Source organism: Cucumis melo, chromosome 1, assembly GCF_025177605.1.
Source record: "Cucumis melo cultivar AY chromosome 1, USDA_Cmelo_AY_1.0, whole genome shotgun sequence".
NCBI classification, from domain to species: Eukaryota; Viridiplantae; Streptophyta; class Magnoliopsida; order Cucurbitales; family Cucurbitaceae; genus Cucumis; species Cucumis melo.
In genome coordinates, this window is record NC_066857.1 from 5,536,557 (window position 1) to 5,552,206 (window position 15,650).

A 15,650-nucleotide genomic window follows, 5' to 3' on the forward strand; every position below is an offset into this window, starting at 1 on the left:
TGATCATGTCTCTCGTTTAAATGAATAAAAAAAACTAGTTAAGGAGTTTTCAAAAAGCATCTTAGCTTTGGAAAGCAAAGAGTTGAGAGTTGATAGTGTTATTTCTAACCATTTTCCAATTCTTGACGGCTAAATATATACTTCCTAAATTTGAATTTTATGTGTAGTGTGTAGGTCTTGGCTATCGCTTGTCTTGTGTTTGGCAATTAGGGAATCTTTGGAGAAGGGAAGCCAGGGGAAGGTGGAAAGTGAGTAATGGCAATGCTCAAAATCACCTCTCCCCCCAACCTTTGTTAAATCACATTGTTAGCGGTTTTGTGATATTGAACAACAAATACATTTAATCGAAAACATTCCACAGCCTCATATCCACTCTCTATGTCATATTCTGTAACGCCCCAAAAACTTAGATAATTTATTGGGCTTATTTTGAATCCATCTAATGAGAATTATTTGATTTAGGTGGGAATTGAAATTAATTAAATTTTTCTTGGATGAATATTTAATTAATTAGAGGTTTTGGCATGTGGTGTTGTTGAGTTTTATTAAATGGTAGGTTAAGAGGATTAAGTAAAGTTGTGGATTTTTAGTGTTGTTGAAGTTGAATTTAATTAAATAATTATGGACGTTATTTAATTAAACCGTAGGGTGGAAAGTTTGTTGGAGATTTGATAATTATATGTATACGTGTAAATATATATATAATTATTATGTTAAAGGAAAAGATAATTATATTTGTTGAAATATAATTATTTAAGGAAAAGATAGTTGTATTTTGGAGAAAGGATATTTATTAAAGGAGAAAAAGTAAAATAATTATATTTTGGGAAAATATAATTATTTGTAAAAAAATAAATAATAATTAATTATTGTGGAAGATAATTAATTATTTTGGAAAAAGATAAATGATAATTAATTATTGTAGAAGATAATTAATTATTTTGGAAGAAAGGTAAACAATAATTAATTATTGTGGGAAATAATTAATTATTCTGTAGAAAGATAAATCTTGATTATGGAGTGGAGTTGCTATGGTTGGGTTAAGATAATTCATGTTGAAAGTTATATATATATAATTATTATGTTAAAGGAAAAGACAATTATATTTGTTAAAATATAATTATTTAAGGAAAAGGTAATTGTATTTTGGAGAAAAGATATTTGGTAAGGGAGAAAAAGTAAAATAATTATATTTTGGGAAAATATAATTATTTGTAAAAGGATAATTATTTTGGAGAAAGATAAATAATAATTAATTATTGTGGAAGATAATTAATAATTATTTTGGAGAAAGAGAAATAATAATTAATTATTGTGGAAGATAATTAATAATTATTTTTGGAGAAAGATAAATAATAATTAATTATTGTAGAAGATAATTAATTATTTTGGAAGAAAGGTAAATAATAATTAATTATTGTGGAAGATAATTAATTATTTTGAAGAAAGATAAATAATAATTAGTTATTGTGGAAGATAATTAATTATTATGTAGAAAGATAAATATTGTTTATGGAGTGAAGTTGTTATGGTTGAGTTAAGATAATTCATGTTGGAAGTTATAAGTGATTTATTGGAAAAGATTTGATTGATTAAATTAATTGAGGACTTAAGTTAATTTGAGATTTTGGAGGGAAAAGTTAGTTTTGGTGGAATTGTAATTAATTGAGTATATATATATGAATATATATATATATTTAATTAATAATTTGGAAAAGTGTAGTTAATTATATTATGGAATATAATTATATTTATTTGGAAAAGAAAATAATCCATGAAGAGAGAGATGATTGATTTTGATTGGACGAAAAAGATATATATTTATAAGAGAGAATAATGGTTTAAATAAATATATATTTATTGTAGATTTTGGTGAGAGAAAAATAATAATAATAAAGAAGTATTATTATTATTACTAATGGTTATAAATGCCTAAGATTAGGCATTTATTTAGGAAAGATAATGGAAATAAAGATATATGTATATTTTTTGGTATTATATATATATATATATATATATATATATATATATATATATATATATATATATATATATATATATATATATATATCCTAAAAGGAAAATGAAAAGGAAATAATAATAATTATTATTATTATTGTTATTATTTGGGTCTATAAATAGCATTAGAATGCTTAAGATGGAAATAAAGGAAAAAGAAAAAGGTTCTTTATCTTCTTCGCTAAGATAACCCTCTGCTGTCGCCGCCTCAGTTGAAGTTAAGATTGATCTCTTTGGAAGCTTGAGGATTTAAAATGATAAATTTTTCATCAAGGATAAGAGGATTTTCCAACCTCCATTTGAGTAACCTTGGTAAGCTAATGAAATTAAATTAATATTGTATTAATTTAATTTTGGATCTATTTGGGTTTTCTGTAAAAGGTTCAATTGGCTAAACTTTTTAAGATCTAAATCTTGGATTTTTCCCAATCAAGGTTGAATTGGTTTCAACCCCAATTTTTAGAAAGTTAATTAATTTGGGAGGATTTTTGGATGTTAGCCAATTGCTAATTTCATTAATTAAGATACTAAGTGTTCCTTTTATGATTAGGATCAAGTTAATTGGAGAATTTTACTGTCAACTAGGGAGTACCTTTGTTTGGCTAAAATCTCCAGATAAGAGATTCTCCTACTAGACCTTCGAATTGAATTTAAGAGACCGCATGTAATTATGATTATGCATTGATGGTAGCTAAAATGCATAACTTGATGCTACTGATAATGACTGTCATTGTATTGATGTTGATGATGATGACTGAGATTATTATGTTGATGATTGATGATGGTGACTGATGTTATGTTAATGACTGGTAGATTGATGTTGATGATTGTTAATGCATGATATATTAATCACATGATTAAGGACGTTAAGATTAATACTCATGCCATGTTATGATGTTATGGTACATGCTATGGATAGGGTGTTTTGTTAACTTTGTCTATTAGAGTCGTACCTGCATGGGTGTCCTTCGGGATCACCACCTATTTAGGACTGTGTGGTCCGACGGGACGCCAGTCTAGCATGTATATAGATATGATTCGAGTGATTCGACGGGGTCCTCGCATCCCGATCGTCTTAGTGTTACCTCCGGGTTCACTACAGACCAGTATGTCTTAGGTGCTCCCCCGGGACACCGAAGACCAGATTTTCGTTCCTACGGGAGCGCATGTGTTCGGGAACGTGCCAGAGATTGGGTACCATTTTCAGGACTCTAATGGGAAGTTAACAGACACCTAGCGGGACTAGTGGTAGGTCCCTTACTGAGTATATGTTTATACTCACTCTTTTTATGTTTAACATTTCAGGCGAAGGTAAAGGTAGAGGAAAGCTGGCGAGCGACCGAGAAGGATCCGTGACATGCCATATGAGGACTCAGTTTTGCTTCCGCGTTTATGTTTCAGTGTTTTAATATTCCGTTTTTAATGAAAATTTAGTCTTCCCTCGTTTCAAAAAGTGTCTCTTGTCATTGTTCCTTTTTAGTAACAACCTCAGCTTAGTATAAAGAGTTGGGTCGTTACATATTCACTTGACATTATTGTTACGTAAATAATACAAAAAACATAAAGAAAGATTAACACACAAATGATAAGAGAGATAATTTATATGGTGTATCCCTCTAAATCCAAAGGTCATGATCATAAATAACCATAAATAATTAAATAGGTTGAATATGAATTCTAATTTAGCAAAACCCTATACTTGATTGTTCATGGTGTCAAAATAACAAATTGCATTCCAACAATTATGATTAGCAAGGGGCATACTTTCGTGAAGAAAAAAAAAAAAGATACAACTTGGGCGCAATATGTGAGGCCTCCTCGTTATTGGAGAGTCCGACTAGTTCACTATGAAGATGTTTCTGAAACTTAATCATTTCTTCAAAAATAATTTTTTTTCTATGGCGGTCTTGTAACCTTTCTACAAGATAACATTTGTACCTCAGGAAAATAATTGGGAAATTGTCGAAAATAACATACTTTAGGCTTGGGGATTTGAAAATAGCATGCCGTTTTTGGAAGAAGATGAGAGATAAAGAAGAAGGAAGAAATTTTGGAAGAGAAAATGAAGAAATCACGAACAAAAAGAAGTGAAAATATGAAAAAGAAGAAGTAATAATATGAAGAGGAGAAGAATAAATCACAAAAAAAGAAGAAAAAGAAGTGAAGTGAAGAATGATCCTGTAATATTCAAAACCAACAAAAGCAAATATGAAACTTATGAAAAAAACAACGGTGGCTTCATGGACTTTAATTTTTTGTTACACAAGCCGTAAATATTTTTTAATTTCTTACATTTATGTAAATTAACCCTTTTTATACTTATATCTTAATAAAATCTAAAATATGTTTGGTTTGCTCAAGAAGTTTCATAACAACTGTCAATAACTACTTTCTAGAGATTTGGTTCCTCTCCCACATTCACAATTCTTGGCAAAAAAATCAAGTAAAATAGGGTGAATATAGCGTTATTATGTTTAGAAATTATGTTTTCCTTATTATTTGCATGTTAATTTTGACAATAATTTATGTTTGTGTCTTCACTTACATAAATTATTTCAATATTATGTCGTTTGTAAAATATTGACTTCGAAGTAGGCTATATCTTTAAATCTTCCTTAAAAATACTATCATCAAGCCGATCCGAACATATGTAAAGGTTGTTTGACAAATTGGATAATTTGGAAGAATTGTTGGGTTGGAAGGATAAAAAAAACACACACACACACAAAGAAGCTATTTGATTCACTAATAATTAAAGAGATTTATTTACTCTGTTATTGGTGTCAACTCCACGATTACTTCACCTAAATAGTTACCAACTCAACTCATAGTGTATTTTTATTGCCAACCAAACACTCCCTAAATGGAAAATGACACCATTTACTATCTTAAAGCTCTATAATTTGAATCCTTACTTAATCTTACAAAAAAGTTAGTATTACATCTCATAAAATGTTTAATTATATAAAACACTCTTAAACTTTGTAGTATGTTTCTAGATTTTAAGAAATTTTGGGCTTATTTAGTTTCCATTTCATAATTTATTTTATGTTTTCATGATACATGTTTGTTTGACTGGCAACCCAAATTCTAATATTTTAAAAATTGTTTTCGAATTCTATGATTCAAAATAGTGCAAATTCTAAAAACAACATTTGTAACGACCCAACTTTCCGGACTAAGCTGAGGTCACTACTCAATACTAAGACTCGACCACACAATACAAAATTCATAATAGACCAGTTACAATTTCCTAAAACGTTAGGAATAAAACAACAAAACAGTATCGGGCCCTATTTCAAATCACAGTTACGAAAGTTTTGAATAAAGTCTCAAATCATCAAATCCAAAATCCTCATAACAAATCCTCTAACCAAAATACATCAGCGGAAGCGAAAATAAAATCAGACACGTCCATATGGCCTTCACGCATCCTTTCTGCCCCTCGTCGGTCTGCCCCTAGCCGTGCCCTTACCTGAAAAGTTAAGAAGAAAAAGGGTGAGTATAAACATACCCAGTAAGGGACCCACTACTGGGCCCGTTAGGGGACAACAGTTAACTTCCTATTCGGGGGTGCCCTACATAACAGTTTAGTGGTTCCGTAGAACGCACATATTAGTCCAGTGCTCCCGAAGGATGCACATATCAATCTAGTGCTCCCGGAGGATGCACCTATCAGTCTAGTGCTCCCGAAGGATGCACCTATCCGTAAGGCACACTACCCCATAGATGAAGCTAACCGTCACCCCTCAGTCCATACTAAACCGTCCACAACAGTCACACCCCAACGGCATTCATATTACAGTTTCGCCATAGGCTTTGTCAGTCAGATAGTATAGGTTTACACAACTACACCCTCAGTTGCTATACGCGTCACCAATTCGCACACCATTAGGGAAAACCCTAGACCCAATCAACTAGCCAACCAAAATCGGACTCACTGTCCTTCCCCGTCCAAACTCCATGATCAACATCCAGACCAATGATTACTACATACTGAACCGTAACTTCAAGGTCCATCAATATAGAATCCCAATCTACAATCAGCAGTCACAGTACCTTTACATCAGACAAAATATAATAACAGTGCTTAACAGTCAACACACATACAGTTATTCAGTACAGTCACTAACGTGTAATCCCCTGTGGATTACTACGTTTTCAGCCTCGATCCGAGGTCCAGTAGTAGGAAAACCCTTACCTGAAACTTGGTTATGCCCCTCGATCGAATCCACGCTCAACAGATCCACCTAAACGAAACACGAAGGTTTTAGTTGATGATTTTAGTAGAAGTCGTTTTAAAAAGGTCAGAAGCGACATCCGTTGACTTACCCAAGGAAAGGAAAACTACCTCCAAACAAGCCTACCGCGAGACCCGAGAACTCAAGCGTCAACTCTGTACTACCTTCAAGGGAGAAAAGTAGGGTCATATCTTATTCCAATATTCAAACTCTAATCGGATGTAGCAACATTAGGGAATTCATCGAAAACAATCCTTACCGAAGACTCACCGTGACCCGGAGCGGAGGAAGGAAGGCTTAGGTGGCTTGGTGAAACAAGGAGCTCGGCTCGGCTTGAAGGCGTTCGGCTCGGCTCGGCTCGGCTCCACCTCGGCTCGGCTCGGCTTGGCCTCGGCTCACAGCTCAGCTTGTGGCTCGGCTCAACTCGGCTCGCGGCTCGGCTCAACTCGGCTCGCGGCTCGGCTCAGTGCGACTCGCGTCTCGGCTCACTCGGCTCGCGGCTCGGCTCGTGACTCGGCTCACTCGGCTCACTCGGCTCACTCGGATTCGTTTGTGGCTCACGGCTCGAACTGGAAGCGGGTCTCGGGTCGGATTGGATGAAAACGGGCAGCCACGGTTTTGATGGTTCTTTCTTCCGGCGAACGACGACGGTACGATGGGGGTTGCAGCAACCGGCGAACCTCACGGTGGCGGCATCAGCTGGGACCCGACGGACGACGACGAAGGGAACGGGATGCGGCTGCTTGCAAGCTTTCGCTCGGACCGACGGCTGGCGAAAAAACTCAAAGGTGCGGCGGCTGTGGAGATCCGGCGGCGAAGAAGCTGAAGGGAAGAAGAAGATTGAAGAGGAAGGTGGTGCCGCCGTCGGATGGAGAAGAGATGAAGAAGAGATGAAGAAGAAGGAGAAACGGATGGGGAGAGACGGCTGCGGCGCGACGTGAGGAAGAAGAAAGCGAAAATGAAAAAAATAAGGGGGGGGGAGGGGGTGTGCGCGCGCGAGGGTTTCTTCTTTCTCTTTTTTTTTTTTTTAAATATATATATATATATATAAATAATAATAATAATAATAATAATATATGTAATAGAAATAAATAATAATAATAATAATAATAATATTAAATATAATAAAAATAAATAATGATATATATATATTGAATAAAATTAATATAAATTTATAATAGAATATTAATATTAATTAATTATAATAATATTAAATAAAAATATTAATATTTACTTTAAATAAATAAAAAGAAAATATTAACATTAAAAATTGTAATAATAATTCCCGATAATAATAATCTAATCAATATTATATTATTATTTTATCGTTTTACCAAAACTCAAATTTCCGAACAATTCACTTAAAATGCTAAAAATTTTACCTCGAACTTCGGGGCGTTACAACATTTTTATGTTTTTCTTATATCTATAAGGTTAATTTTCATAAATGTAACAAAACATAAACATATTTACGAACTGTGAAATAAAAAATAAAAAATCATTAAATCGGTAAAATATTTTCATAATTTTCAGATTTGTCCTTGATTATTACGAACGATTCGTCACTTTTCTTTCTTCTTGTTCTTCTTCTTTGCGATTTATTCATTAATTTTCTCTTCTCAAATTTCTTCATCTCCTTTTTTAGATTTTCTTTCTTTTATTTTTAAACGATTTATTTTTCTATTTAAATCTCCTATTTCATCTTCACTGTTTTCAGCAAGATTTTTTGAAGTTACTTCATCTTCCTTAATCCTCATATTCGAGAATATCAAGATCGTTTAAATATGATTTTGACATATATGATATAAATGATCTTTTTCCATTGTTAGCACGATTGTTTAAATTTGAAACCCTTTTCTCATTGTTTAAAAAACTACACAATCGTATTGATATGATCTAAACGATCACTTACCATAGTCAACACGATCGTTTAACATGGTCAACACGATCGTTTAGATTTAAAACCATTTTTCCATCGTTTAAAAAGAACTACACGGTCGTGTGGATATGATTTAAATGATTGATTACCATAGTCAACACAATTATTTATATTTGAAGCTTTTTTTCCATCATTTAAAAAGAACTACACGATCGTGTGGATATGATATAAACGACGCTTACCATAGCTAGTCAACACAATCATTTAGCATGGTCAACATGATTGTTTAAAATTGAAGCATTTTTCTCTCCGTTAAAATGAACTACACGATCGTGTATCGTGACTTAAACGATCGTATACCATTCGTTTTGATTGTAGTGCACGATCGTTTACAAGAAGATTATTCACGTGCGCGTGTGGTCGATTAATCGTGTGTAGATTAGAATATTTGTAAGTATTTTTCATTGTGTGGGTTTTTTTCGTTTTCGAAATTGTTCTATATAGTATAAATATTTTAACAGTTTGTTATATTTTTAAAAAACCCTACCATAACTTGAATTTTAAATACAAAATTATATTACACATTAATAAAAGATTTAAAAATATAGTAGGCGTTGTTTAAATCCAATTCAATTTCTTGAAATTAAAATATGTATTATTTAATGTATCATATATTAAGGGTTAATTTACAAATATAGAACAAAACCCAAAAATATTTATCGTCCCTATAACAAAAAATAAAAGTTAATGATATTTCATAAATTCCAGATTTGTCATTGAATATTATGGGACGATTCTCACTTCTTTTTATTCTTTGCGATTTATTCATCTCCTCTTCAAAATTTTATTTCTTTCATTTTTAAATGATATTATCTATTTAAATCTTGTATTTCATCTTTATTATTTTCGGCAAGATGCTTTGAAGCTATTTTACGATTGTTTCAATATTCTTCTTCATCTTCCTCATATTCGAGAATATCGAGATTGTTGTAAATAATCAACACGATCATTTGCCATGGCCAACACGATCGTTTACCATGATCAACATGATCGTTTATCCTGATCAACACGATGGTTACATTTGAAGATTTTCATGATCATTTACATTGGACTATACAATCCCTTACCATAATAAACACGATCGTTTACCATGATCAACATGATCGTTAGATTTGAAGTTTTTAACGATCGTTTATATTGGACTATACGATCATTTACCATAATCAACATGATCGTTTACCAAAATCAACACGATTGTTTGCCATGGTTAACACGATCGCGTAAAGTATATTATTTTACTATGCGATTGTCTATCCTTATAATATATTTAAACGATTGCGTAGTTAAGGTAAACGATTGTGTATATGGATCCAATGATCGTTTAAATTATATTATACGATCGTTTATTTCTGAAGCTTTCTCGCAATTGTTTATAGTTTATTATCCGATTGTTTAAATTTTGAAATTTTTTTTCCATCGTTTAAAACGAACACATGATCGCGTATTGTTGTCTAAACGAACATAGATCATCTGTTTAGACTGTAGTACACAATCATTTAGAAAAAGATTACTCGCACTGCTAGTTGATTAATCGCGTGTTAATTAGAGTGTTTTTGGTATTTTACTGTAGGTCCATGGACTTTTTCCGTTTTTTAAATTGTTCTATACGGTATAAATATTTTACCACTTTGTTCTATTTTTGAAAAACCCCTATATTAACTTAAGTTAAACTCTAAATTTGTTCCTATGATTTAGTTAGCGATAAAATTGAAACTTGAGAGTGAATTTCATATATATACTTGTTATAGTTTGATAAATCTTCTTAAACCAGTCCTTTCTACAGTAACAATTTACCATGAAACTTCTATTATATCGTAGATAATAGGTTCTAATTGTAAATCATAAAACCTAAATTTTAACTTATTCCAAATTGTAGGACCAAAATGTCACTTTTTTCTGTAAATTATATAATGTTACAAAAGAATGATTATACATTTTAAACATAAAACATGTTAATAAATAAAATAATAATAAATTATTATCAACTAATATTTAGAGGGTGAGTTTAACTAGTTTACCATTATTTAAATTAGAATCCAATTTTCAACGTAGAATTTCTCATCGAAATAAGATGGAAATTGATGTCAACTAATATTAGAGTATAAAAATTAACATGATAGTTAATATATAAAAATTGATTATGTAAATGAATGTAACTATATCTTGGATATAAAATAAATATAACAATGATCTTTAACTCTCTGCATAGTTGTATGCATACATAATAATATATGTCCATGAACCCATTTCAAACCCCCCCCAAAAAAAAAAGAAAAGGAAAAAATGAGAACACAAACTTATTACTTCAAACTTCGAAACTATAGTATAGTATTCAGAAACCCAAAATTTGTAATTTTTTTAACCAAAAAAGAAAGAAAGAAAAGAAAAAAGAAAATAAAGGAAAGAAAATTAGGAATGGCCCCCCCTCCCTATTTGAGCAAAAAAAAGTTAGAAAAACAGAGCTTTGTTTGTGCAAAAACCGAAGAGAATAGAATGGACCCATTTTGAAAGAGAGAAAAAATGGTGAATGAAATGAGATGGCAGAATTTGAAAGGGTATTGAAAACTGTAAGCTTTGCTTTGTGGGACTGAAACAAAAAAACAGAGTCAGACCTCCATGATTCCATTATATTATACCTCTCTCTCCATTCCAATTCCCACAACTGTTCAACAAAATTCAAAAACACTCTCTACATACATAATACAGAGTGAGAGAGAGAGAAATTTTTCATTTTATCATAGACGGCGACAGCTCTTGCAGGCAGAAATGGATAGGCAACACAACAGAGGCCTCTCACAAAAGCCATTTTTTGGGGATTTGGTAACGTTGAGTCAGTTCTTTTAGAGAGAAACTGAGAAATTAAAGACAACCCAACAAATTTTTTTCCCTCGGAAGCGTTTTTCTATGCTGCAGAAAGCTTGATTTGTAACTGAAGGAGATGAGGGAGAGAAAGAAATTGAGCAGATAATAATCACAGACACAGTCTGTTACAGAAAAAAAGCAGAAAAAAGAAACGAGGGTGGGGAAAATAAACTTGTACGGTTAATTATGATTGCTTGCTTAACCGTCCTGTTTTCTTAGCTTTTTCCCTCTCTCTTTCTTTCTTCTGTGGCTTGTCCTTTGATTGATCGGTAGATGGGGTAGCAGTGCACGACAGTTTACCATTCTTTCAGACTGTGAAAAACAGAGCAAGAGAGAGAGAGAGAGAGGAGAGACCCTTTTCCCCTGTTCCTATTTTCTCCTCTTCTTCTTTGGTTTCTGTTGTTGTTCTTCAATCTTTGGCATTTTAGACTGAGACCCGTTTTTTCAATTTGGATGACGCTTTACGAAGAGAATCCAGGGGAGTCTCGCAAAGGTGAAACCCAGTTGAATCTCTCTATTTTTTTCAAATTTGGTGTTTATCAAAACACCCAAAGGACTTTGAAATTTCGAGGTGTTTTTGGTGTTTGATTGATTTTGTTTGGTGGGTAGGTTTGGAAGGTGAGGATCTGTATGAGGAGCTGTGGAAGGCATGTGCAGGACCTCTTGTTGAAGTTCCTGTCGATGGAGAAAGGGTTTTTTACTTCCCGCAGGGTCATATGGAACAAGTATTTTGTCATCTCTTTTTCAATTTCACCCTTGAAACAAAAACCCCTCATAATCTTAGATGCTGAAATTTCTTCTGCTTTTTGGTTCTTCATCAGTTGGAAGAGTCCACAAATCAGGAGCTTAATCATCAAATCCCTCATTTTGATCTCCCTCCCAAGATCCTATGTCGTGTTGTTAACATTCGTTTGCTGGTATTTCTTATTCTCTTTTGTTCATGTACACTTGCCTACTTTGTTTCTGTTGATTCTTCATGTTCGTTTTCTTCTTTTGCTTTCAATTTTTCAGGCTGAAAAGGAAACGGATGAAGTCTATGCTCAAATCACTTTATACCCAGAGGCTGATGTATGCATATATTTTTACTTCTTAGCGTTAATCCTTCCTTTTGTTCCTCTTCCTTTGCTTTTTGGGTCTGGGGTTATGGAAAATGAAAATGATCTTGCCTAAAATTTCAAGGCGAAAAACGAAGCAGTCAGAGATTGGTAATTAGTATCCCAAATGCCATATAATAGTACAATTAGGAACTGTTTAACTTTCTTTCATTTATACCCTCTCTTTCTCTCTCTCTAATGATAACCACAAGATTGAAATTGTTTGTTGTTTGCTGATTGTGTTGTGATGTTTTTGGTTGGTGGATGAGACAGCAAAGTGAGCCCCAAAACGCTGATCCAGAGCCACCTGAGCGTACAAGGCAAACTGTTCATTCTTTTTGTAAGATTTTGACTGCTTCTGATACTAGCACTCATGGAGGTTTCTCAGTTCTTAGAAAGCATGCCACTGAATGTCTTCCTTCCCTTGTAAATCTTTCTACTAATACTCTCCTTTTTCTCCCATTTTTGTGGTTTCGTTTCCTAATGGTTATTTCTTTCATTAATCATAGGATATGAGTCAATCAACCCCAACGCAGGAGTTAGCTGCCAAGGATCTTCATGGTTATGAGTGGAAATTTAAGCATATTTTCAGAGGTACTTCATTTTTGTATATACTGATTTTCCATAATAGTCAGTTCATTACGAAATCCGAAGCTTGTATTTTTGTCAATGATCTCTAATCTTATTGAAGTCAATTTGTTTTACTTCTATAATCAGGTCAACCGCGGAGGCATTTGCTAACTACAGGGTGGAGTACATTTGTTACATCAAAACGGCTGGTTGCTGGGGATGCTTTTGTTTTCTTAAGGTTTATACATGGATGCTGTAGATTTTGAGTGTTCTTTTTGCACCTTTTCAAGTGGTTTTGAACAATGTTTTGCATTTTGGTAGGGGTGACAATGGAGAACTGAGGGTTGGTGTTCGACGGCAGGCTCGGCAACAGAGTTTGATGCCTTCCTCTGTGATATCTAGCCATAGTATGCATCTTGGGGTTCTTGCCACTGCTTCTCATGCTGTTCGTACCCAGACCTATTTCGTTGTGTATTACAAACCGAGGTTTGTTTCTTCAAACTAAATATCAGGCCTTTGGCTATGATTCAACTCTAATGAATCTTCATCTTCAGAACTAGCCAATTCATCATCAGCTTAAACAAATACTTGGAGACTGTTAAAAATGGTTATGAAGTGGGGATGCGCTTCAAGATGAGATTTGAAGGAGAAGAATCACCAGAAAGAAGGTGCCACTGATGTAACTCAATAAATTTATTTTCTTTCAAGCCATTGAATATTTGTTTTTTGTTAATTATGATTTTAGGTTCACTGGAACTATTGTTGGTGTTGGTGATATGTCCCCGCAATGGTCGGATTCGAAATGGCGATCTCTAAAGGTGAAGATAACTGTTGATCTACACTTTTGATGGCCTACTTGTGATGCACAACTTCTTCTAATACTTGGTATTATTAGATTCAATGGGATGAACCTGCTACGATTCAGAGGCCTGAGCGAGTTTCTCCTTGGGAGATCGAACCCTTTGTACCTTCTGCCTCCTTAAACTTCACTCATCCTGCTATAAAAAGTAAAAGGGCCCGCCCCGTTGAGATTCCTCCTCCTGGTAAGGGGAAAACTGGTTGTTTTCTTATTCTAAAGAATTAGTTTCTTCCATGTCATTGTGTTTGATTTCAATCCTTGATGATTGGGGTTGTAGAAATTACTTCTGGTTCAGCTCCTTCGGGATTTTGGCTCCAAGGATCAACGATTCCTCACGAAATATCCCAAATAAGTGGTGGTACGAATGAAGTTCAAAGCAGCAACAATCGGGTTGTCTGGGCTCTTGGACAGCGAAAACTTGATAGCAATAGCAGCCATTGTAATCCAATAGCAAATGTTGAAGGTATTTGGCCTTCTCCTCCACTCAATATTTCCTTGAACCTTTACCCAGATTCAACATTTGAAAGAGAACTTGTTCAAAAACAGCCACAGTCCTCTCCTTATTCTTCATCTGTCACTTCGAAGCCTAGTAGTGACCTCATACATCCCGATCAATTGGAAAAAGGGAGTAAACCCGACATTTCTCTTGGTTGCCGAATATTTGGAATCGATTTGAAAAAGAACTCTAGCATTGTCCCTACTAACTCTAGCATTGTCCCTACCTTGGAAAGAAGATCGTCTTGCCTACTGATGGTGTCTGATGGTGCCCCAGAACCTGTAACTATGGCTGTCGTGACACCTCAAGTTGATGCAGGAAACCTCTCACAGCATTCAAAGGAGCAGCAACTCTCATCAGAGCTGTCGACAAAGGGAACACAAACAAAACACATCTCTAATCTATCGTCGAGAACACGTACAAAGGTGTAAACAGAGCTCTGCATACTTCATCAATTTCTCCTTTACAGGAATGTTATATTTTATTTTCCATTGACTAAAATAACCAATATTGAATTATTGAAAAGGTACAAATGCAAGGAGTTGCAGTAGGTCGAGCAGTAGACTTGACAACACTTGAAGGATACGAAGATCTGATAGACGAGCTTGAAAATGTGTTTGAAATAAAAGGAGAACTTCGTGAAGTAAACAAATGGTCTATTGTTTTCACAGACGACGAAAACGATATGATGCTCGTGGGGGACGATCCATGGCCAGAGTTTTGTAAGATGGTGAAGAGGATCTTCATATATTCAAGTGAAGAAGTGAAGAAGATGAGTAGGGAGAGCAAGATTGTGTGTCCGTCATTCTTAGATAGCTTGGATTCAGAGCGAAAGACTGAATCCTAATATTGTTTGGATGTTGGAGTTCTATGTTTAATAATTTTGGGTTAGTTTAGCTATGGTAGTAGTAATTAGCAGTAGTGTGGTGCTGGCAAGCAAGTGGTTTTGCTTGGTGCTTTTTTCTTCTTTTAATAGTGAATAGAATATGCTTATTATGTAAGCCAAGCATAAGTGCTTCTTTTGTAGGTGAGGGGCCTTAAAATGTGCTTCTTACTGCAGTTCCTAACCATCACACTTCTTAATTAGTATGTTTAGCTACATGTCCTGTATAAATTTCCGAATTTTCTACTAATTGCTTTCAATCTTTTACTAAATTAGACTTTTTATGGTATATATTGAGTTTGACGGAAGATCCTAATATTGACTATTTGATTGAAGGTATATATTTCATGTTAGTAAAGCTATGCTTATATTAATGTTGAATTATCAGTTCTGTACCTTTACCTTTAATTTGCGTTTGTTTCACCTTTAGCTTTTAAATATACGATTTGGTATCAAATAGACAAGTAAACTTGACAAATCTCATTCACAAGTGGGTATAGAATTTCACTCATTTTTGTTTATTCTATACTTTGCCCTAAACCTTGGGGCAAAACAACCAACTATATATATATATATATATATATATATATATATATATATATATATATACATTATTCAATTATACATAAGGTTTGTATAAATGAAATAACCTTCATGACTTGGAGTTTATATTATCGACTCCAAGAG

General features: G+C 33.7%; 1 protein-coding gene across 2 annotated transcripts; it reads left to right on the forward strand.

The window, feature by feature from the left end:
- The first annotated feature begins 10,672 nt into the window (after window positions 1–10,672).
- Window positions 10,673–15,252, forward strand: LOC103500545 (auxin response factor 18-like). 2 transcript variants are annotated; one of them, XM_051085854.1, is made up of 13 exons: window positions 10,673–11,554; window positions 11,671–11,786; window positions 11,883–11,978; window positions 12,073–12,129; window positions 12,429–12,581; window positions 12,665–12,749; window positions 12,873–12,963; window positions 13,047–13,211; window positions 13,280–13,393; window positions 13,471–13,543; window positions 13,621–13,768; window positions 13,862–14,047; window positions 14,131–14,309. In XM_051085854.1, exons 1-13 carry the CDS (start codon window positions 11,515–11,517, stop codon window positions 14,172–14,174), a joined length of 1,368 nt encoding a protein of 455 aa, XP_050941811.1. In that variant the 5' UTR covers window positions 10,673–11,514; the 3' UTR covers window positions 14,175–14,309. The 2 variants fall into 2 exon arrangements, with proteins under 2 accessions (XP_050941811.1, XP_050941810.1); XM_051085853.1 differs by adding an exon at window positions 14,607–15,252 and having other exon boundaries at window positions 10,678–11,554; window positions 13,862–14,505.
- The last annotated feature ends 398 nt before the right edge of the window (window positions 15,253–15,650 follow it).

Coding starts and splice junctions, on each gene's coding strand:
- LOC103500545 (XM_051085853.1), top strand. CDS start 11,515: ATGACGCTTTACGAAGAGAATCCAGGGGAGTCTCGCAAAG. Junction 12,130..12,428: donor CTTTATACCCAGAGGCTGAT/GTATGCATATAT, acceptor TGGATGAGACAG/CAAAGTGAGCCCCAAAACGC. Junction 13,769..13,861: donor CGTTGAGATTCCTCCTCCTG/GTAAGGGGAAAA, acceptor TTGGGGTTGTAG/AAATTACTTCTGGTTCAGCT.